General features: G+C 40.8%; 1 protein-coding gene across 1 annotated transcript in view; it reads right to left on the bottom strand.

The window, feature by feature from the left end:
• The window catches only part of MLIP (muscular LMNA interacting protein), a 58126-nt gene extending 36038 nt beyond the window's left edge, over positions 1–22088 (bottom strand). Inside the window, exon 1 of the mRNA XM_055714065.1 lies at positions 21966–22088. Coding sequence (XP_055570040.1) covers positions 21966–22028 — 63 coding nt within the window. The 5' untranslated portion in view covers positions 22029–22088. The remainder of the gene's footprint in view (positions 1–21965) is intronic.
• Between the last annotated feature and the right edge of the window lie 3065 nt (positions 22089–25153).

Consider the following 25153-nt stretch of genomic DNA (forward strand, 5'->3'; position numbering starts at 1 on the left):
AAGCTTTTCTAATCATTTTATCCTTTATTGTTCAAGTGAGAAACATGAGCAGAGCCTCTTTAGCTTGCCAAAGGTACCACAAAGAATATTCTGGATGTAGCAGAGTATTTAACCAGTTTGTGTGAAAGTATGACTACAGAAAACATGAAAGAAGGAAAAAAGTGTTTAAGATAATAAATGCCACTGACGTACTTAACATGCTGAAAGTCCTTTTTCAGATTGAACCCCCCTGTGCTATCAATCAAAAAGAGTGGCCCTTAAAATAGTCTAACACTTTTCACAGGAGTAGGAATATCACTGGCTATATCTTGGGACTTTGCCCAGATTTCAGTCTAAGTTTTCTCTGCATTTTCACTTGTGTATTTCTTGAACTTCACATCTAAAACTTTGGTGTGTCATCTGATACCTCTGTTCCACAGCAAAGATAACTCTGAGAGATGAATGAAATAATTTGAAAGAAGTAAAAAAAAAGCATTGGAATAATCTGAAAAGCCAAAGTTTCTGCAGACTTAAATTGCAGTTTCCTATACAGATAGTTAAGGAAATGCAAGTACTTACCACATCTACATTTGAACTTGTTCAAGGCTCCATTATAGTCAAAGGAGAGAGAACAGGCACTTCTTAGAGAATGATTCATTTCACCGTAAGATAGGCATCTAAACTACATCAGAGAATAATGCCTGAGAAGTCCCTATTTCCACCCGCTAACTACAACAGGAGTCTAGACAACCTGTTCAGATGTAAATGCAGCTGTCTAAACTCAGGAGAGATGAATCGAAACCTATTGACTAGCCATGTTAACTAAAATTAAAATTGCTAAATTTCCAACTATAGGGAATGAAGAATCGGGTAATTAAAGCAAGATCAGACTCTGAATTAGTAGGAGGAAAATGATTGTAACTTGGGACCTACCAACTCTCATCTCTTTGATTATTCCTGAAGACTAGCAAGGAGAATATTGAAATCTCATGTAGGTCTCAAACACCTAGAGTGTGACTTCCACAGCCAAACTTCATAGCGTAGGTCTTAAATAAACTTAAAATGGTACTCCAATATTTTCTTTACAATTTCTGTATTGAAATCTCATGCTGGCACCTGAAATTTCTGTGGGAAGGAATGCTGAAATGCTGGAACAACCAAGAAATGGGCATGAATGTAATTTTTGTTTGTTTTGAAGAATGCATAGCACAAGAATGCCAGAAAGCACAACTAGAACCAAAATGTCATTTGCTGTTAGTTACAGAAACTACAAAACTAGAGTAAATCAAATGCTAGAAGTTCTTGAACACTTACTTATTGGCTCAGTCTAGGTTGGTTTATGTCCTTGGATCAATTTTCCTCTCCTATCTTTTCACTGGAAAATAGTTAAAATATCATTTCCAGTTACCTATTGGAATCAGACACTATGGATTTGGCATCAGGATCAGGAAAGATTTGACATCAAAAGGGCAACATCAATCGCAAGGCAGTATGTTTGTGCCTTGCGGTAGGGCAGTGACAGATTCCTCAGCCATCAGGGAGATCAAATTTTTGGAATGGATTTGAGATGGCAAGCTCTCAGCTAAAGGCATGCCACCAAGGCATTTGCAAGCAGAGGCTCACTATCTCCCGGGTGCAGGGACCAGCTCTCTTCTTCCCCCAGCCCTGGGATCACCTCTTATTCTCCAACCCACGGTGCACCATGTGCTTGTGAGGATAGCATTTACCTGCCACCTTCCTTCGGTTAAAGGAGCAACGTGGTTTTTCACCTTGCTTTGCTTTTTTTGTGGTTTTTCCTCCCTTTTGCTAGCTGTCCAATGTAAACAAGGCAGCATTAATCAAAACATTCTGGGTGGCCTTTTAAGAGACATTGTGCTGGGAACCCTCTTTATAGTCCAAATGAAACACTTACATCATCCCAGGAATGGGCTGTCTTGAAATTATAGACAATTTCACAGAAAAGCCTGTGGGCACATGATGATGTCAGGCATTAAGGAAAAAAAATAGTTTTAAGGATGTTTAATTGGATGAAGATTCCTTGTCATTTCTTTGCCTACTGCAGAAGCACCTTAGCTACTGCCCAAAGGGTCCAGTCCAGCTACCACATGCCCAAAGGGTGTCCAAGGAAGGACCTGGTGAATGATTTCATAAAGCACAGGTGTTCCCAAGGATTATGTATATTCCTTCTCCCCTAGTGAAGGACTTCACTAAGAGTAATATTCATCTGACCACATGCAAAGGTGTCCAGAATAGAAATCTACATCCGAGTTATGCTCTCTTTATACACACTAGAGAGAAATTGGCACTTCTGAGATGCAGCTCATTCTACTCAAAGGGAAACATTTAACATGCATCAGATTAATCATGCTTTACAAATCCTGTGTTTTTTTTTTTTTTAATTGACTGTAAAAGAAACTCATGAGTTTCTCACTCAGATCTACGTTATAGACATCTAAAACAGGGAATATGGATCCTGTCTAAGCAACATTAATTGGACTGTTCTTGCACAAGATTCCCTGTAAACATAAGCCAGTGGTGTTACAGTGCAAGACTATGACTACTGCAATATTATGTAGAAAAGCAGATATGTATAAAGGTCAGTTTCCACTACAATGTCATATATTCTTGGTATAAGACCAAAATTGCCGTGAGGCACTGCATGAATTTCTCATACAATCAAAATCGGTGGGGTTTCATAGAACACATAATTACATTATGAAACTCACTGCCTCGGGAATTTCCAGATGCCAAAACCAGTTCAAAACCCAAGAAAATCCATCTAGAGTGAACAGAACCACTCATTTACACTAAGGCTAGGAGGAATAGGGAGGTGCAGGAATATCAACCCTTTTCCCCATGCCTTTTTTCCTGAAGCATGAACTGCAGGCAACAGTTGGGGACAGGACGCTGGGCTAGATGGACCTCCAATTTTGTTAGCATGTGCATTTTTTCTCACCTGATATTGCCAACACTTCTCTTATGGCAGTTAGTCAAGCAAGGAATATTATAAACTGGCCTCACACATACCACATTTTCCTAGCATTACCAAATGTAGATTAAGCCTCGGTTTTACACTAGGAAACACACCTAAAAGCACGAACACAAAATGCAAGCCACCACTCCACCTGCTTTCACAACCCTACTTTGAAACTATTGTATTTGCCCCAATTCACTATTCCTGATACATTATTTCAGTACAGACATTTACTGGTAAACCAGTTAGTGTAGGAGCCAAAAAACTACTTGCCATTATCTATTCTGTTTGTCATCAATATGACTCAGCAGCAGTAGTCTCATCTTCCATCCTTTGGGGCAAGGTTGAAAAATTGCTAAGAATAGCAGCAGAACTTAACTGCAGCATGTTTTTCTGGGGAACTCAAATCTTAGACTGTGACTAATGTTGTTAATTGAATTTTTACCTCCATCTCATTAGGGGAGAACACATACAGTAAGAGATAAGGCTGTTTTTTATAATGTTCCTTTCTACTGCATTGTCTCTGTCTTTTGGTTTCAAGGCAGTGAAATACCAAATCGTCACACAAAACCTGCTTCCTAAAACCCCTGCAACTATTTTTCCGAAGAATCAGACACGTGGAGATTTCCCAATAACAATCTAGAGCTGTCACTGCAACACAAAATAGCACATAGCACAAAACAGCTCTAACCTGTTTGTGATAAAAAATATTTCACAGATGGCATTTTTTTTCTCCCTCTCCCAACCCCCTCTCCTCCTTTTCTTTTAAATTATCCATCAGATTAACTACTGTATTTCAGCAGTGACTGTTGCTGTGCATAACTAAATCTCAACTCTTATGACAAACTGAAATGCACACATAATGTTCACATTAAATACTTCTCCTAGATGACTGAAAGAAGCATGTTAGGGAAGGAAATTTGTCATATTAAGCTTAGAAATCTCTTCTGAGCCCTTTTAAATCACCTGTACAGGAAAGAAAAAAAAAAAAAGTGAAAAATCCAAATAAGCACCAGGATCCTAAAAAAATGTTGCACTAACTACCATTTCGTTCATCCCGTACTAATTCAGACAGCAATGACTTACTGTTGTCTTCCAGTACAATCAATATAAATCAATTATTTCAAAACTGGGTAGAAATAGATCCCCCCAAACTGTAATATTCAAATGATGCTAAAACCAGAAAATAGTTACAGCAGTTTACAAGAAAATCCTTCAGAAGAACACCAAAGTTTCATGTTTGTTTTTGGGGGTTTCCCCAAGATTTTGCCGGTGTTTACTGCAGCCAAGCCTGTACAGATTGCCCTTAAGAACAGCCAGCACCAGGAGCAGGGACTATTTCAATACGCAAGCCAGCTGGCTAGGCTAAACCTGTGTTCGGTAGTGGTAAGCTTTAGAAAAATATTTGTAGTTTCAGTGTTTTGGGTTTTGTTGTTTCTTTTGTTCAAAACAGGATATAATCACAACTGGCTGCATTTCTAGAAAGGGAGCCACATGAAGCTGAGCACTAGGAAATAACAGCACGAGTGCTTTTTCTAATGGCAAATACAGTCAGCGCTTGCATTCAACTCTGTATTAGCAGCCAATCACACAGTCCTTACAACAATCATTGCCATGGAGTTATCAAATTCTTCAATCACAAACTCTGATCCCTAGGGAGATTAAATCACAGAAGCAATCCAAACAAAATCAGCAGAGTGCTTCTAATGAAGTGTGTGCATAGATCCACACAAAGTTGTAGCCCCAAGTATTTATCAGGCAGGAACAGGCTGGTAACCAGATGAAAAAAAAATAAATAACATATCAAAAATGAAAGACTACTACCAGTCAGTCTGTTGTTGTAGTAAGTGACAGAAGACAACTGAAAGGAAAACAAAGGAATGAAAACATAACCTTGTGAGGTCCCACAAACAACACAGCAACTGGACAATCTAATTTATGTTATCTCCAGGCTCCTTAATGCTGAAACAAAAAAAGTGAGGTTGTCTCTAGATTCAAATAAAGAATCAACCATAGGACTGAAGATCACTGCAAAGCTGTGAGAGAGCAATTCTTGTTATGATGCCCAAAGCTCCCATCAGGCTGGAGCACAGCAGCTGCTTCACGTGCCTGGCGTGCAGTGAGCCAGAGTGCCACAAATCCTGTAAACACTTCAGAAGACACGGGAGAACAAGAGGTCAGCTAAAAATGTGATATATTGCCTAGCACTGATGAGTGAGAAGGCAACCTTGGCACTGGAAGAATAGCAGCAGAGGATTGTCTGTGGATGCTGGAGAGATATTAACCATGGAAATAATAATAGCAAAATAAATCAAGCAAAGACCTGAAATGTTCTGACTTGAAGATATGACGGAATATGCCACTCCAGGCTTCCTGAGCAGATATATATCTTTAGTTATACGGGTATCCTGGGATATAAAAGTCTTATTTTTACCTATCTATATCTATTTATATAGATCAACATAAAAGTAATTTGGGTAAGACTAAGTAGCAAGTACAGTGAAGTGCTTTATAGAAAAGTGCCAGAGGGAAAGGAGGGAAATTTTGTTTACAGTTCAGCTAGGCTCAGGTATGGGAGTCAATGGCAAAACTTGTTTGTACAGAAAGAAGAGAGTTGTCCCTAGTATCAGTATCAACCCACATGGAAAGCTATGCTAATGAAGTAAGCAAGCAAATGCAACAGCAGAAAGGTTTAGTTCTCCTTACTAGAATCCCTTATTCTGCAATGTGTGAAAAAGCACAACTAAACTTTTTCTTGGAAGAGGTTTTTAAGCATATCGGGTGGGGAATTAACAGATGTTGGGAGAATCACTTCATCAATGTGAAAGGTTGTTATAAATGCATTAGCAGAAGGATTTTCTCCTGCTCAGCCATGATTACAAGCTACTTACAGGTGTTCTGGCAAGTAATCTGTGAATTCTACACGACTGTTTACCAAAAGTGTGGCAAAACTCCATAGTAGGTGCAAATGATGAACTATTAGATCAGTCAGTAAAATGCAGCTATTCACACATGACAATTATCGAAAGGGTAAGGCTGCAGAACATTCATCCTATCACGTCCCCTATTTTTTGCTCTCTTTCTTTATTCCCATATTTCTTGAAATTTTTTTTAATTCACACTTGTCTATTTAATTCTCACTCCCACCATCTTTTAGTGTTTTTACATCATTTTTCAATAGTATTCTTTTCCTTTTCTTTCATTTCTTCCATTTCTGACTCCTGTTACTTTTTCTCCACCTTCTTATAATGATTTTTAGGACTCCCTGCCTCTCCTGTCTTACTATTAGCTTTGCTCCCAAGCCTTGTCTAATATATGTGTTGCAACTATGTCTGTAACCTGAGGTGCAGTACTAAAAAAATTTGTGGTGTACCCCACATTGCTTGGGACTTCAACCAGATTAATTCAGCTACTAACACTGCAATTTCCACATTTGGCCACAGCACTGCTGAGTGCAAAGACCTCTCCAGACTCATCCCACTTTTTACTTCACCAGTACTTTTCCCTGCAGCACTGATTTCATTGGCCTGTGCAGGGAGGGAGAAAAACAATTTAGCTAAGTCCTATTGCTTCAGGAAACAACTCAGTTGAAGCCCCCACCAAAACCAATTTAGCAATTCAAAACAGCTCTTATGCCTCAAAAATGCTCCTAGGTTCAGCTTGTCAACCCCTACTCCTCCTTTCAGCGTACAGCCCTTTTCAGCATCTACAACCCCCCCACACACGTCTTAATTCGGGGACTAAAGCATCCTTAGGTACTTATGCTACCACTATTGCTTGTCCAAAGGTGTTACTGCCTTGAGTTAGGTCAACATTGAGGTACAATCTCATGCCCAAAGCCAGCCCTTGATTTATTAAGCAGGTACCACAGACCCACATCTCTGGACAGGCAACGTGCAAGGCTCAGGAAAAGCAGAGATGCCACGTTACGAGACCAGCACCCCTGGGCACACCCAGGTGCCAGAGGCATCTCCAACAGTGCAGCATTGCTGCTCGGGTGGGGGAGGGAACAGCAGGATGAAACCTCACACTAACAGACCGAAAACGTAAACTTAACAGATGAGAATGTAATGAAACAAATTTGAAAAGCAACAGGCTCTTGCAAATAACCTTCACTGGGAAATAAATGGTTGTTCTGTGTCTATTTTTATATATTAAAAAGTAATTTTCAATTACTTTGTGGGTTAATAGTTTCAAATATCCTAAATACTCGCCATGCCACATAATACCTAGCTAGTCATTCCAGTCATTTTCTAAATAACTGATTTCAACACACCGCTAACACACCTAAATTGTACTTTCTGAAGATTTTTCTGTCAGATGCGTTCATTCTTTTAAAATGAAAGCCACAGCAAAGAAAAACATTTAAAACTTACGATATAACTGCAGTTTTAAAACTTCATTGAAACTGTTTTAAAATGTACCTCATTTTCCAGCACAAAACCACACATAAATTGTCATTTATGGCAATAACTTTCTGTTAATGAAATCTACATATTTTAAATCATACATATTTAATTAGAGAACTATTTATTAAATTTAAGAACGTTAGAAATGTTAGGATGTTTAGTCAGAATTAGAGGTGGGAAATGAGCTGTTTACAGTCTTCTGAATATTGTTACAAGATCACATGAAAGAGTGTTTTTTTCTGTATATTCAATAGCACCTTAAAACAAACGTCTGAACTTCACTTGAAAGACATATACAAAGAATTCAAATGAAGAATTTTTTGTACAATAGCATGTGCAGTGTGTTCTGGAGACAGCAGTAGTCATCAGTTAAGTATTTGCTCCTAACCTTGAACCAAAAGGCCCTGATGTAGATGATTCATGGGTGAAATTGCACCATACATCATATAAAATTACAATATTAGTAATGTTATGATGATACAAAGATTATAAATACTTATGCAATGATTTAGAGTCTCCATTGGTTTCCAAAACAACCATTTTGAGTCCTGAACATTGTCTGACTCATTTTACTCTATGTTCAATAAGCTGGTGACTAAAATCTCTCTCCCAGCTTCCACTACCCCCACAGATAAAAAAAAAAAAAAACACAAACAAAGTGTGGCTAGGACACATCCCAGAATGGTCAGATCCTTTCAGAAGCCACACTTGAAACAAGTCTCACTCTCTTCTTTTGAGAGCAAAAGCTGCTGCAGTGAACTCCGAAACATGTAGCAATGCTTCAAAATACCTTTGGGTTCTGCTTCAAAACTGAAAGCTGGTTTACAAAACAGGTCACCGGCTCCCTTCACACTTTCTGCCTCAAATGCGGTCCCATACCTGCCCAAGTACAAAAACACTGCTCTTCATGTTTTCACACCTGTTCTGCTGTAGGGCGGTATTTCAGACATGCCACACAGATCTTCACTTTACTCTATATGTGAGAAAACATACACACATGAGTAACAACAGATTTACTGGAAAATTATCATCTGCTCACTCAGACATGGATTGAAATGGGTTATCTGCTCTTGAAGGGACTAAAATATTTGGGGGTTCATTGACTAACGCTAAATCATTTACATGCAATGAACATTTGATACATTCTTGGACCGCACATGTAAGGTGCTGGATTATTTACGTAGAAATTGTACCCTCTCACAGACATTAAAAATAAGGTGGCTACAATATAAAACTACGACATATCTCTGCACTTACAAAGGAAGCAAACAACTATCAAATTGAATTACTGCTACCCTGAGACAGGTCAGTGAGATAACTATTGGTAACTATTTACATTTTATGCAAAAGCCATCATTTCAAAGATAATTCCTCTACTAGAACATTCTTGTTTAAGAAGTCTGAAAAAAGACAACTGAAACATTTAAAACTCCTCCTGCATCATTAATGAAGGAACATCTAAATCTGTAAGATTTTGTATGAGAAATAGTAATAAAAATAGAACTCAGGAACATTAATTGCAACATTATGATACACAATTGCATGGAGAAATAATGTTTTAGAGAATACTTACAATATACAACAAAAATAAGACTATATAAATAATTCTGTTGTTAAGAGCATTTCATATCAAAAAAATTACGCATTAAAACATAAAAGAGATGCTTTCAGAATACTAGGGACAACATTTCAAATGAGATTAAATTCTCCCCCTTAAGGAATATGTAATATTGATTGTTACACCATAGTATATTCTGAAAATCAACATCAGCATGTGTCAGAGCACATCCTGATACTGCAGTGCCTGGTTTCACACCCCTCCTAAGCCTTACACTGCATCATGAAATTTATTTCAAGACTCTTTCATGACACTCAGTATCTGCAGTATTTGAGCACTTCACAAAGACAGTGATACACTGTTCCTAGGAAGTCAAGTGGTCTGATCATTTCTACCTCTAAAAAAGAACTAATATCCACAATTTTTTCTGTTTCTAAGAAGCTGTTTTAACTTGTCCCTAGTAATTTTGAGAGTGCCACCCACGGCTCTTCCTGCCAGTGGGTAATTTCTGAGAGCACTCCGCAGTGTGCAGAACTGTTTTCTGAACTCATCCCTTTGACTGCCATTGTGTGGGAGGGTGAAAATGCCACGTTTCCTTTTCTTTGGCCATCCCAGTCATTTGACTGACTTACATTTTCTGCATATGTCAGGAAACAGATGTTCTGGAAAATGCAAAAATATTCTATTTGAAACAGAAGGATGAAATATTAGGTTTTATTTTCTGCTGTTTCACTAGTCATCTCTCTCTTATTTATGATAAGGTTTTCTTCCCAGATCGTATTTTCAGAAAGACATTTTCTGACTATGCCTTTGACATCCAGTGTGGTCACAGGCGTATCTTATATGAGAATGTTCACTTTCCAGCTTCTGCCTACTGCCAGAATCATTGCTGCTGATGGGAGAAATGGCAGACTCTAGTTCTTTCGTCTTTAAAACTCCAATACTGTTGCTATTCAGTAATTCTGCATTCAAAAGGAGCACTTATCCACTGTTACTTGTTTTGCCTGTTGCAGAATATAGTTCACCTTCACTTTGCTCTACATCTTTGCTCTCATGTGGATGCCCCATCACCAGAAATGTTCGAGGCCAGGTTGGATGGAGCTTTGAGCAACCTGGTCTAGTGGAAGGTGTCCCTGTCCATGGCAGTGAGGGTGGAACTATATAATCTTCAAGGTCCCTTCCAGCCCAAACCATTCTATGATTTTACTGTATTTTACTTACAAGACCACTAAGGGTAACTGCTTTTTTGCTCTGATCACATCATATCCTGATGTAGCTGGTGGTGGTGATTCCTAAGCACAATCACCATTTCTAAAGAAAGAAATAGCCCATAATCCTGTTATTGACATTAATGTCATAACACTTACAAATAAAACTAAGGGAAAACTAAATTTGCTCAGATAATCCTAATTTCCAAACTTTAAAGTGTTTCAGATGTAGATTCTTAGGAGCCATAAATACTGCAGCCCCTGAAAACTCCAGGAAATCCATCACACGATACAGCACTGCATCACCACAAGTCATTGGCAAGTTTGGCCAATGCCCTCAGCCCTGAGTTCTGCTCCTTAGAAGTAGGGGAGGAACTGAGGGTTTCATTCCTTCACTACAGGAATAATTTATTATTTTAATCTTTTGGCACATACATACACTTTCTTTCACAGAAAAAGGCATTATAAACTAGGATACCTTGATATTAAAAAAAACCAAACAAAAAAAGTATTTCTTCTTAGATTTATCTACTCCTCTCCTGAGGAATAAACCACTGACAGTTTCTCGGGATTTTTTTTTATACACAAATATCAGTATCAGTTCACCTAATAGATTGTAAGTAACATAACTATAATGAAAGTTGATGTATTTTCAACTGAGATCAGTTTAATGACAGAAATATTATCCATTAAAGAAAAACAGAGAGAGAGAGAAATCATGTCCTTATCTCTGCTGGGGTTTCAAAGACAAATACTTTGCATTCTGCTACTGTTGTCTCAGACTGAAAGCGAGAGCACAGTTTTGGCTCAGGAGCTTTGCCAAGAATTACCATCTCTTTCTTTGATTATCTCTTAGTTCAGTTGATGTCTGGCTTTTGATCTGGATGTACTTCAAGGTGCATTTACTAAAGAAGGATATTAAATGACTTAGTTCTTGCTTGAGGCTGAAAAATCTAATCATTTTTTCTAGCATGTTTGTTATATAAAATCATCAACAACAGCTATATTTGTAAGAAGCAATAAAATGGTGATAAATGTGCTGTCAGTAACTTTTTATGAGATGTATGGAACCACTACAAAAACAATTTTAAATCTATTCAACAGAGAGAAAAAAATTGATGGCTCTTTCCAGAATCTTCAATTTTAAGTGGTTCAAGCAAATCCAATTGATTTATTTCATATCATTTAAGAATCCCTATAATTTTCATGTTTGATTTCCAAATTTTCTTCATGATCAAGATAAGAAACACGAAACAGTAAAGACAGAATGGCAATGATTCCATTTCTGTCAAATAGAGACAAATGTGAATATTCTTTTTTGGATTTCTGTAAATATGTCAGTTCTGGAGTATGAATACATTCATCTGTGTACAATTCAAGATATGAAAATCTTCAGCCTGCTGCTTTCCATTTTTCAGAATCCTGAACAAACTAAAAGCTGTTGAACAGAATTAATTTTTCACCTAAATTCAGCAAATCTGCTTTTGTCCCTTTCCCTCAAGAATGGACCTTCATTAGTTCAATGTATATTTAATTAATCCTTTTTAACTTTACTAGGTAGGGATGAATAAAGTAAAAATGCCATCAGAAAGTATTTTGAGTATGTACTACATGTCACCGTCAGTCCTTTGGAAAAAGCTACCAGTTAACTCAACAATGAAGTATTTAAATGCAAAATGATTTCCTGTATGACTATCAGATTTAATCAAGATCAATCTTGTCTTGAAACAACATCATCAAATAGATCTGATGACAGGATGACCATTGCGAAAACATAAGATACAATTTTTACCACTGGAGAAGATATCTAATACTTCAGCTAACCATGTCATGATAAACATTAAAAAATCAGATGCGAACAAAAATCTCTTGTGAAAATGCAGAGCCATCGTGGAAAGCCTTCTCCCTCTGCACAGATGATGGCCTGTAGATCTGGCTGTGCAGGACTGCATATGCTGCGATAGCGTTTGCAGGGCTGCGTTACAGCAACTTCCCTGCCTCGGCACATCAGAACGCGCTCCCTGGTCTCTCCACTCGGTGACTGGCACAGCATTTGACTCAGAAAGGCAGGGAAGGCTGCAGAGCTCCTACTGCAGCACTTAGCATGCAATGTGGCGGGTTGGGAAGCTAGGACACTTCTTTTTTCCTTTCTATGGCAGGAAAAGAGTTGCAGTTCTGCTCCCTCGATACAGCAGGGCTCAGGCAATTAGGGTAGTGCTTACCTCCAAAAAGGAAACAACAGGAATCAAAAGTATTGGATGGTGCTAGAAACGAAGGAGCACAAGGCATTGCTCCATTTTCCATCACCAGCACTTCATCATTTGCCTGCAACACAAATTCATCCCTCACACAGGTTGCGTTTCTTCAACCTGCCTTTGCTAACATCAGTGCAGCAGACTATATATTTAAAAGTGAAATATAATCCTACTACCCCTTCTCCTCATCCAATGGAATCTTATCCTCAGGGAGAGATGAAAAAAAACCCCAACCATCACTTGATAGAGATATGATGCATTTGTTAGAGTTCCTTTAATAATAAACAGTACATTATATGACAATATTTTTTTATTAAAAAAGAGAGAAAATATAACCCCTGTCTTCCTTAGGAGTTTTTTTTTTTATATATAAAATGTCCTTATAAAGTTAATATATTCACCTTTTGGAGAAATACCCATGAAGTTATTTCATCATTGTTGCCACACCAGCCTTAGATCAGTAAAGCAGCAAAACTGATGGCTTGATATTTCAATCATTTTCCTTTGAAAGACTGTTTTATCTGGATAAGTTAGTGCTTACGGTGTTTAGACTCAATGTCCAAAATACATTTAGGAAACTTTTTCTGAGAAGCAATCGTTAATTACCAGCCTATAAATAGAATCTAACAGTGTGTCCAGGGAGGGCAATATGGGCAAAACATAATGAAAGTTATACATTTCATAGCTGACACAAAACAAACATGGAAGCATGCTATTGCTTGCCTGCCTATTGCCCTAAAATGTTTAGCTCAGTTAATGTTCACCTTATTTCTTCCTTTCATTAACCACTTCTTTCTTTTTAGTCTGTTCATTGTCAAGTAACTGTTTCCAAGAATTCATATCAAAGTAACAGATTTAATGCTGCTGCTGTATGACTGCTTTCAGAATTCAGAAGACAGGGCATTAAAAGCCGTAAGTTTGTAACGCAAGAATGAGGAGGCCTTAATGATAAGCACAGTCCAATTGTGTATCTATGTTAAATATGTTAAAGGTGTCTTGCAAATGGAAAAAGCTGTTAGCATGTTTTGTGACAAATAGAGTAGTATAGCTTCAGAATCAAATGAAAGAAATACTGTTTGGAAGGGACCTTCAGAGACCATCCCCTCCAGCATTCAGCTCAAGGTAACACTACTGCCAAAGCAAGATCAGCCATGGCTTCATATAGTTGAGTCCTGAAAATTTCCTGGGGTGGATATCACAAATTCCCTGGTTCTTCCAGTGCTGTCCTACACTTCTAATGAAAGAGCTTTTCAAAGAATCACAGAACAGTCAGGGTTGGAAGGGACCTCTGGAGATGACCTAGCCCAACCCCCTCATAAAGGAGGTCACACAGGATTCTGTCCAGGCGGGTTTTGAATGTCTCCAGGGAAGGAGACTCCACAGCCCCTCTGGGCAGCCTGTCCCAGTGCTCTTCACCCTCAAAGGAAAGAAGTTTCTCCTCATATTCAGATAGGATTTCTTGTGTTGTAGTTTGTGCCTGTTGCCCCTTGCCCTGGCACTGTCTGTCCCAAATTCCAGTGTTAACAGCAGCAACAGACAGCAAACATCTTCCCAAGTATCATCCATAACTCACTCCCACATTCCTGAGGAATACTTTTGAAAACATATGATTTTTCTCAATAATAGTCTCCAAACCCAAACTTAATTCTGGAAATGGTCTCTGGCCCATTCTAATTCTCAAACTACACATGGGTATCATTCAGGCAAGTGCCAAACCAATACCATACTACACCACAGGCCAATCTTTTGATTTACTTGAATTCAAGAGAGTTCCAGCGCCTAGAAACATTTCCCAGAACTGTTTTAAATCATCAGCAGGGGCTGTGTCTTCCTATTAATACTCCTTTCTTTGCTGCCTCCCCCAAAATGCAATCATTTGACTTGCCCTGCATGACTTTGTTGAAGCAGTTGATACAGCTGTTACAGGGGGTCTTATCTTTTCTCACCCCAAAAAGTTAAAATACGCAATTGCTGCTAGTTTCTAAAAAGCCTCTTTTACTATCACATTCAAGTCCCTGCAAGAATCTGCTGCCCTCCTCATCTGAATACCTGCATGAGATTGCATGGTAATGTTTCATGTAGCCTCCAGCCAAAAATGCACTGATGACACCTCTCCAAGATTGCTCTTTTCCCACTGATGTAACCAAAGCCTACCTCAAGTGTCCCAGCAGTGCCTCTGTGTGTCTGCCATCAGATTAAAGAAAAGGTAGCATAAACTCAACAAGGCGAGAGCTAAATGACAGGATTAGGAAGGGGGACAGACCAGGGTTCAGTGCTTCCCGCTTGTTTTTGGTCTTGTTTAATGTCACATCAACAGTGCTAAAAATATGTCGCTACTTGCAGCCTCCAAGTTTATTCCTTCCTCCTCCGTGATCACATGCTCCCCACAGTGAGGAAGGAATGCCTCAGCTCTAGGTATGCAAGAGGAAATACTGATCCTCTAGCTGGGATGCTGTCTTGGACATCTTGTACATGCACAGCAAGATGTGATTGCCTCCGTGCTAGGATCTTATCAGTTTCTTGCTGTAGCCACTACAAAGCCTCAGTCTTGTTCAAAGGTCAGGGATATTTTGAAGTGTCTCCCATGACCAGCCCCTTAGCTGAGGCTGCTGTAATCTGGGACAAGGTAGCACAAAACACCTTAAACTGTGATGACCCACCCAGCTGAATTCAACTGCGTGACAGAAGCTCCCAGAGAAGGTCACAACCAACCTCCAGAGAAAGAAACAAAGCTTTTCTCTTAGACAATCAGGAATCACTCAAATGTATACACACATAAAATTTTCTCTGACTCTATAGTAAGTGTGGCTATTTAGTTTCATATGCAATGTTGGAGATGAGCATGATGCTCATACTTCAGTACCGAATGATCAAACTGAGGAATGGATTCAGGCAGGCGACATATTTTTAGGAGTTCCTTTTCTGGGTAGGGGTGTTCTTACAGGAGACATAAGTAGAAAAGTCAAGGTGTAAAGTAAACCAGTTAAGAAAGAGGATTTAATAAAAAAAAAAAAATCTCATTTTACCTCTCACCTTTACCCTCTCATCTGAACCACATGAAATGGCAGCCTAGCAGCCACCAGCCTGTCCTCTGTTCAGGGAGACAACAAGCAAAAAGAACTAGGGGTTTGTATCTGGCAGTCCCGTATATGTGCTACTGGTTTTCCCACAGAGCATAACCTGCCGAAGCACATGTATGTTCTGCACTCGGGCTGTATCACTGTATTTCACCTCCTCTGAATCTCTGCCGTCCTCACCCACAGCGATTATCACCTCCTCTCTCCAATACAGATGATGCCCAACGGACCTCAGCAGTGCAGTTCTGCGGTCTCACCCCGCTGCCCTGGCTAGACGCGTACAAGCACACAGACCCTGAGCGGTGCACGGACGTGAGACACCTGATGCACGAGGAACCTGTGGACCTTCCCCCTCTCACAGACTCCAATGCAAGTTGCTTCCCTGGAGTAGCAAGCACATCCCTCCCCTCCCGACTTTTCCAGGGTTGATCCCCTCACCCACTGCAGTGAATCTGGAAGGGCAATTGCTTGTGGACATCAGGAGGAGAGGCGCATGGACTGGTGTGTCACACAGGCATAAGCACAGTCCCTCTCCAATGCCATGGGCAGACGTGGCTATTCCGTTGTTACTTGACCTCAGAGATTGCTGCTGTTGCCAAAGATGATGCTGTTGTCAGGGCGCCTGACTCCCCGTACCTGCACAACGAAACACTTGCTTTGCCCTCAGCTCCTCTTCCTTCCCTGCTGCTTTGCACTAAGAACTTTTACTGCACCTCTTTGACCAGTCCTGCGGCCACCCCTGCTCACCCAGCTGCCTGCTGTGAGTGCCCCAGCTGCTGTCGGGCAGCCAGCCGTACCTGCTCCAAGAGCCTGGTGCCTACCTGGAGGCAGCGTGACAGACAACTGGCCATGGGGTCCTGCTCTTGGCAAAGAGAGCAGGCTGTGCGGCCAGCTCTGCCTCTCTGACACCAGCCCAAGAGCAAGGGTGACCTGGCAAAAGAGGTCCTCATGTGGAGGGGTGATTGTACCTGGCGCCTCCTGCCATCCCCAACTCCCACCAGCTCCCACCCAGCTCTCCTCCTTGCTTCTGCTCTTCAAACAACGCTTCCCAGCCCATACTCACTTTTTTCCTGGTTTACACACAGTTAAATAAAGAGCTAAACCTGCAAGCAGGGCCAGTCATCACCATATGAGTCATCATCGTCCATTCTGTTTGGGCCCCCTTAGGTGGCAAACTTCAGGCAACAGGCTGACTTCTCCAAGAAGTCTTTACTTCCCACAGAGAGGACTTGATCCTGACAGGACTCTTTCTGTTGCTGCCAGCGTACAAAAAGTAATCATTGTTTCACTTGAGTGGGTTTGATCTGAACTGCCTAGCTCTGTATGAGCTGTATCCATATATAGTTTGTGAAAAGCAAAAGCTAATTCTCTGAATGAAGTCCTGCAGCTCTTTCTCACAGAGTACATCCTCTCATCCAAAAAATAACCTTAATGCCATTTCAAGCAGTGCATGGCATTCTTTCTGATCCGTATAGTCATTTGGTTTAATTTATTTCCTCTATATGACTGTTCTTTTCTTAATCGCTACTTAATGGAATAAGAAAGCAAACCACCTTATAATGCAAACTAAAGTACGAATATAGAATGTTCCCTATTAAACATACAAATGTAAACACTATTTTAAATGCAATACTTCATGTGCTTTTTTTTCATGGGAGAGAAAAGATCAAGTAGGAAACAGACAAGTGTAAAATATAATTAAAACAATTTCAAATAACAGAGGCAATACGCATCAACAGATGAGGACTTCAGAATGTAAACAGACTATTTTGAGCTGAGCCGCTGTTTCAATAGGGAAACTCCAGAATTACTCTGTCCTTCTGAGCTATGCTAAAATCAAAACTATGAAAAGGAAAATTGAGTCCATCTGCTTAGTTCAATCTATAATGAGTCATTCTATTTTCCCATCACAAATTGCCCCCTCCATTATCTTCCATTTCCACAGCCAGCTCCACACAAAGACTCTCTTCAGGATTCTGGCTGCCAAGGAGCCTTCTTCCAGGAAGCAGGGACAAGAATTCTTTGACAATAAATTTCACAAATATTAAGTGAAATAGCCTCAAGTGATAAAGAATCTTATGTTATTTATCTCGTCCACAGTAAGCAGTGAATATAAAGGTACAATACCACTTACTAGAACTATGCGGTTGTCCTCTATGGAGGTTATAGCTTCAGCATGAACTGGTCTCTATTTAATTGACATACTGCAATCAGAATATTTTCAGGATGACATAGACTTTGTTCTTTTGAAAATAAGCAGAAATATTTGTAAAAAAGAATACAAAACCAAGATTTGCCTTACACATAAAGATATATAGATCGTAGAACTATGACATTATAGAAATAACCGAGATGTGGTGGAACAGCTCCTGTGGCTGCAGAGCTTTAATGATGGACGCAGGCTCTTCAGAAAGACAGACAGGGAAGACAAGGAGCAGAGGATCTCTCTGTGTGAAGCAGCAGCTCAAATGTGCGGAGCTCTTGTACAGGTTGGACAACAGGACTGGGCAAGTGCTGGTGGGTCAGGATCAGAGGAGAGGTCAGTGAAGGTGACAGCATGGTGGGACTGGGCTACAGATAGCATGACTGGGGTGAGGCAGTGGGCAATGCTCCTCACAACAACTTCTTTAAATGACTCAAGGAAGTATCTGGATAGTGGATCCTGGCTTTTACAGAAGACTTCATCTTTTCTGACACCTGCTGGAGAACAAAACAGCAGGACGCAAGCAATCCAGAGGACTTCTGGTGGGTGTTGAGGATAGCTTCGCGATACAGGCACCACACAAACCAACCAGTGCTGTGCACAGCTGGATCCAGAAACAAGGAAGAGGTAGCTAGGGATGTGATACTCAGTGACAGGCTTGGCTGTGGCAACTGTAAAATAGTGAAGCTGAAGTTCTTGTAGGGAACTGAGGAAGGCAAATACCAGAGCACAGACCCTGGGCTTTAGAAGAGCTGACTTTGACTTACCCAGGAGCTGATAAGTGGGATCCTATGGGAGGCAGCTTGGAAACACAAGGAGCTTCAGAAAGCCATCATGTCTGTGAAAACAACCTCTTATGCACGCAGGACTGTCCATGGTGATATTCAGGAAGACAAGCCAAGGACACCGGCATGGCTAAAGAAGACGTTTGTAACTGAGCTGCAATGCAAAAAGGTAGCACAGAAGGTGGAAGCAGGTACAGGTAAGGCTAGGGTGATTCAGAGGTGTCTTTGCCTTGGCCTTCACCAACAAGGTCTCCCAGACCTCTGTGCTTAGCAGCAGCGGCCAGGAAGGAGGAGAGCAACCACAGTGGATGAGGATCAAGGTAGGGATGACTTGAGTTAACTCAATCCATACGTGCTTGTGGGAAGAAGGTGGTTGGTGATTTACCAAGGCGAAATCATACCTGACCAACCTGATTGCCTTCTATAAGATAGTGACTGGATTTGTGAAAGAGGGGAGGACAGCGGATGTCATTTACCCTGACTTGCTTCCAGCAATGTCTCCCACAATTTTCTTATATCCATGCTAGGATGTGACAGCCTTGGGGATGGACAAATAGCTGACTAAAAAGTGGGTTCGATGACCAGGCTCAGATGTTCATGGTTAATGCTCTGTACTCTTCTTGGAGGACATAACAAGTGGAGTGTTGCAAGGCTCTGTCCTGAGACCTGTTGTATTTAACACCTTCATCAAAGACCCAGAGGAGGTGATGCAAGTTTACAGATAAACCGGGGGTGGGGGGGGAAGTCCTGCCTGAGGGCAGGTCTGCCATTCAGAGGGCCAGCGCAGGCTGAAGGAATGTGCCAACAGGAGCATTATGGACCTGAGGCCTGACTGCCTGGGGCACAAGATCTGCTGACAAGACCCTGGGGGTCCTGGTAGGCAAGGAGCTGAGCCTGAGCCAGGAGTGGGCCTTGGCAGCTGGGATGGCCAACAGCACCTGGGCTGTGCTAACAGAGGCACAACCACTAGGGCAAGGGAAGGCCTTCTCCATCTCTACTCAGCACTCACTAGACTACATCTAGAAAAGAGCATCCAGTTTGGGGCCCTCCAATAGAAGACTTTGAAAGATTGAAGCAAGTTCAGTGGACACCACCAAGATGGTCAGGGCTGGAGCACATGCCCTGCGAGGAGATGCTGAGGGATCTGGCCTTGTTCAGCCTGGAGAAGAGATGGTTCCAGAGGGATCCAATAGCAGCCCCAGTCCCTGTGCAAGGTTATCAAGGAGGTGGAGCCAGGGCTTTGTACAGCTATACATGGCAGCAGGAAAGAGAAGTGAACAAAAATCAAAACAAGAAAAAATTTTACTTTATAAGAGGAGAAACCTTTTTCCATGTGAAGACAGCTCAGCAGTGGAGGAAGTTGCCCAGAGGTTGTGCAGTCTCTAACCTTGGAGGTTTTCAAGATCCAACTGCATAAATCCCTGAAAAGCCTGGTCTGACCCCATAGTGGCTTTAAGCAGGAGGTTAGGCTAGAGACCTCCTGAGGTCCCTTTTCAGCTGAGTTATCCTAGACTCCTATGAAATATACATAAAAAAATAAAGTATCATCCAGTTATACAGATAAAGTATTATGCCATTTATAGAATATAATATTGAAAATGGATGCTTCATGGTGCCTATAATATGAAATAGTTCATGTATTTGCTATACTGAAGTTAAATAAGTGAACAGATATCAATAATAGTATGTACAAATAGTATCTGTTCCACAGATTGACACTGCCCCCATGCAGTGTTTGAATATTGACCTGACCTGCACGTAACAAAGAGAAAAGGGCAGGATCAATAAAAGCCCAGGAGATACAAAACCACGGAAAAAATGAGGGGGCAAAGTGAAATTTGTCTGGCAATCAGAAAGAAAGGCATTAAGACTAAACAGGCAAACAGAAAGAGAGGTGGGAGGGAGGGGAGGCTAGGGCTCAGCTGGAAGGGGATAGGATAAGGGACTGGAGGACTGGCACGGGGCCAGGGCATTCCTCTGCCGTCAGCAGAGCACCATGAACCCCGCCGAGCCAGGGCTGCCTCTGTCCCCCTCGCTGAGCACACACAGGGATGTGACCTGCTGCTGCTAACAGGGCCCCTCTCAGCTCGACGTGTTAGGAGGATTCAGTTTTGATATGACTGAACAGCGGGTGGCCTGGCACAGGCATTAACATGGCTCCCATCAGTGGGGTCCCTGGCTGCTCCAGTTTGTCATTCTTTAAATTAGTACATGATGCACACAGAAAAAGTCATCAGAAGATCGTCAGGGTTCCAAATGAAGCACTCTGCATTTTGGAAAAACCTCACTTAAGGTTGCCTGCCTGTTCAACTCTTCGTGCATCAGGATGCAGTCCGCAATTAGATAATCATACTGTCTCATTACATTGTTACACGTTTTCTCCACACCAGCTACAACAAAATTTCAAAGGTTTCCTTTGAAAGCTTTCCTGAAGCTTTTTTGGATTTTACAATTGTTTTTAAATTTGAAGAGTTTTCCTTATACTTTATATATCAACCACAAATTCAAAATGAGGTCATTGTCTAAAGTATTAATTCATCAATGAGAAAATGAACAAGTAAAATGTCAAGATAATATTCATATTATAACTTCATGCTGAAGCTTTAGCAATAATGCTCTTTCAGATATTACTCTTTAGATAAACACTCCTTTTGGTAAAAAATAGAAAAGGTACTTTAAGGCCAAGTCATGACTTTCGGTTTAAGCACTTCCCCTATTTCCTACCCACTGCACCTTGCCCTGGTGAAGCTGTATTTAAAACTATTCACTAACACACAAGCTTGCCAAGTCTCACTTAACTGAAGCTAGTAGAGGCAAATGTTGTGATTAAACAAGAGTAAACACTGGCTCACCATGAAACCAAACCAACGCAACACCACCACTGTTTAAGATAAGTGATAAAAAATTCAGCGCTAATTTGTTTCTTAACACAAGTGACGGCCACCTTTCTTCACAGCTTTGCAAAGCCAAGAATAAACTGCCCTTTTTGTGGTATCAGGAAAATAACCTTGTTATAGCAAGACAAATTATGAATCCTATTTCAAGCCAAAACTAATTAGGAATAAGCTGTGTTTCGACCATTTTCACTTTTGCTTAATAATTTGTTTTGGCCACACCTCTTTTCAGTAATCTCCAGACACAGGCAAAAAATTTCTTCTGCCACTTGCTGATCTAAAGTTATAGAAAAGAATATAAAAGACATAAAATTCTCCCTTAGAAAAATCCAAGAAAACCATAGGCTATTAGCTTTCAGTCTGGGTTATGACAACAAATTAACATCGAACTACATTTCAGTTTTTGCACTTCACATGCACACAAAAGGCATTCACAAATTTCTGTAATTTCCACAGAAATGCACTGTCATAATCAATTTGACATACATGAAAGAAGTTTTAATCTTCAAGGTCAGTGGTTAAAGGAAGCTGGGAAATACTAAAGTACAACAGATGATTTGCCTTTCCTTCTTATCACTAAATTAAAAAAAATCATAAAATCAACATTTTTCATCATATCTTACCATTTGCTTTTCCTCTAAAGCTTCTCTTCCTGAGACTTTTCTTTCATGTTTTCCTAACTCCATTTCCCAGGGGAAAACAAACCACCCTAATATCCTGAGCAGAAGTGACTTAACCTGACTACATGTTAGATATCCCTGTACTTTCGGAGTCAGGAGAGAGAAGTATCAGGCAGCACTGTGGTGATTTCTGGTCAGCGCATGTTTCCATTTATAGCTGTCGAAAATCCACAAATAGAAGCGTGGAGAGAGGGCAGGCAGCTGCCTCTGATAACAATAAACCTTGGTTTGGCATCACAGCAAACTGTTCAGGAGGGATTTTGGTTACCGGCCCCATTCACTCCCCCCTCACCCCCTCTACCCCCAGAGCTTACACTGAAAAAGTCCACGGAAATGAATGTTTCAGTAGCACTAACTTGTGTTCATGGAGATTATTGAGCAAGTAAAACGACACATATGATTAGCTGGCATCAAATGTTGTTACATAGAGTCAGAAAGCGTACAGAACAGTATTTTAAAGTGGTGTTTCAGCATGACTATTGATCTTTCCCTGTTGAGTAGCTGGGAGTGAGCTATCCTAATACATGCTCGTGTAGACTGTACTCTCCTAATATCAGAACATGACATCTTGGATTTTCGAAATGCAGAAAGAATTGCAAAACTTTCAGCAGGCACTATGAGCACTCCTACCTACAAGAAATGACCAGCGAATCTAAAATGGAGCTAATGCCTATACAGATGGTGGTTGCAGAGTCTGTTAGTTGACTGCAGAAGAATAACCTGGCTCTGGTTTACAACGACAAAGTCAGGAGGCCAATATTAGAAACTGCAGTGCCGGGGGAACCTCTTGACGGCTTTGCTGCGGATGCCAAGGTTTATAACACACCCTTCGGTTGCCACATCAACTGGGCTCATGCGGTCTCAGGGGTGATTCACACGAAGGTTGTCTCTGCGTGTACCAGCAAGGGAAGGGGAAGCACGACGACACAAAATCACACAGAAAATGTTTGCTACTGTTAAATAAGAATGTGCTCTCTGGTCGATCTGTGGTTCCTTAAGAAACATGTAGCCCTTTGTAAATCTGGCAGGCACCTCACTAAATCCCTAGTAAAGAAAACACACATCCTTTTCCTCTCTTCCTCTCTTTTCACAATAGTGAAAGAAGACTCTTCTCAAATAAATGAACAAATAAATAAATAAATAGCCACAAAAACCTTTTTCATCTATCATTTTCCAATTACCTTTGTGGAAATTACAGTCAAAACTAGGCACTCTCTTTTTTTCTTGATAGATGCTATACTCACGTGATCTTTAGAGCCTTGGATAGGAAGACGACAGCCAAAGAAGTTGTCAAACAACAGTCTATACAGTTTACATATGAAAAGTTGACCAAGAAAACCCAAAAAATCTTAGAGTGTTCCTGTTCTGAAACATTCTTCAGAATAAAGAAAAAGTTGCTCCAGCTACAATTAATTGTCCTTTGTCTCTCTTTTTCAGATGTGTAAGGCAGGCAGCAAAAAAGTAAATGTTGCAACGCAAACACAAAGAACCAGTCACAACTACAAGGGCTGCTATAGTAGAGGGAATAAATATGAGCTTGATGTCACAAGGGTAAAAATACACCCCACTGTGTCTCCTGGAAGTGCTGGGATAAAAGGAACAAGAGCAAGTGACATGATACCCAGAGAAAAGCTATAGTTTTTCTGTGCTCTTCAGCAGGAAGACAAACAGTATTAAGAAGTTCGTATCTCCAAAATCTTTTCTGTGAGGCTGAAACTTATCCCTGTGGCCAGGGACACACATAATGCTTTGCACCACTTAACGTCCTCAAAGGAGGTCTTCAGTGGGATCCAAACAGCAGCTTACACTACGCTGCTGCTTACATTACTGACCGTTACTGCAGCACAGGTGAAAAACCTGAAGCACCTCTGCTCCCACTAACTTGTCGGTTTGCAATGGTTTTGAATCACAGACAAGGACTGGAGCATCTCAGGTGGGCACGTTTAGCTGTGCGCGCTCGGTGCGCTCCCCACCCAGCCCTGTCCCACCAGTGACTGGGATACCCCAGCTGTCAGCAGTTTCCCAAACAGCAGCTCCCCGGGGGGTCGCTCCCCCCTCGTGCTGGGGAATACCTGTGTCGGTAAAAGAGCAGGCTGTCACTGGTGCAATGAACCAGCAATGCAGGACTTGAGACATACGTCCATACAGAGTTACACCCGCATGGCAGATTTTATCTGGAGTTTATGCTTTCTGTAACCTAGCACTCACACTAAATACCCTAAAACTTAATCTTCAATCACATTTATACTCTCTATTTCCAGGGTCTTATACTGTTTTCATTATCAGCAAACCCATGTGAATGTGAAAGGCAATCACTACAGAAAGACCCAATGAAGTGACCGTGAAGTGACTTTACTCATAATAACTTCAACATAAGATGCTGATGAGAGTATGCAGTTTTACAAGGGGGTTTTCCATTAACATTCTTGTGAAGGTGTCTAATAGCACTCACATGAAAAGAAAAACCACCAAAACTCCTTCCCCTTCTACTCTGTGGCTGCTACAGCCTGAACAGAAAATTCCATAAAAAGCCAGGGAGGGGGAGGGAACTGAAAAGTAAAACACTAGGATAGGGAAAGACCTAATTGCTCTATTTCTCATGAATGGAAATTCATATTCTAGATGCATCATGCTGCTGACTGTGCAAGTTCTAGTGAGCTGGAGCAGACTGCTTTGGAGATGGGCACAGGGGAGCAAAAAGCTAAGAATGCAACAGAATACACCACCAAACTTCATGACATTGTGTTGAAATCAGAGAGCACAAGAAACACGGGATGCAAGCTTTTCTGTAGCCTGGATGCTAATACATAAGGACCCTGGAGATTGCACAAAAAGGCTGACAGCACCTTGTTATCTAACATGGCCTGCTCAGCATGACATAGTAACACTAAACCTGAGGAAACACCATGATCCAAACCACACGAGAATTTGGTTTTATATAATTATGGGAGTACATTTCTTATTCCTACACAGAAATAGTAGTTATTCTATTCCAAGGACTTTCTAAAACACTGTTAGTAACTGTGTATTTCCTGTTCTACTTTGCAAGGGACATAGTAAACAGGTGCTATGTAAAAAGCATGTTCTAGACACTGCCTAAATTACTGTGCTATTTTCAATTACTTCTTTGT

Source organism: Falco cherrug, chromosome 6 (assembly GCF_023634085.1).
Source record: "Falco cherrug isolate bFalChe1 chromosome 6, bFalChe1.pri, whole genome shotgun sequence".
In the NCBI taxonomy this organism is placed as follows: domain Eukaryota; kingdom Metazoa; phylum Chordata; class Aves; order Falconiformes; family Falconidae; genus Falco; species Falco cherrug.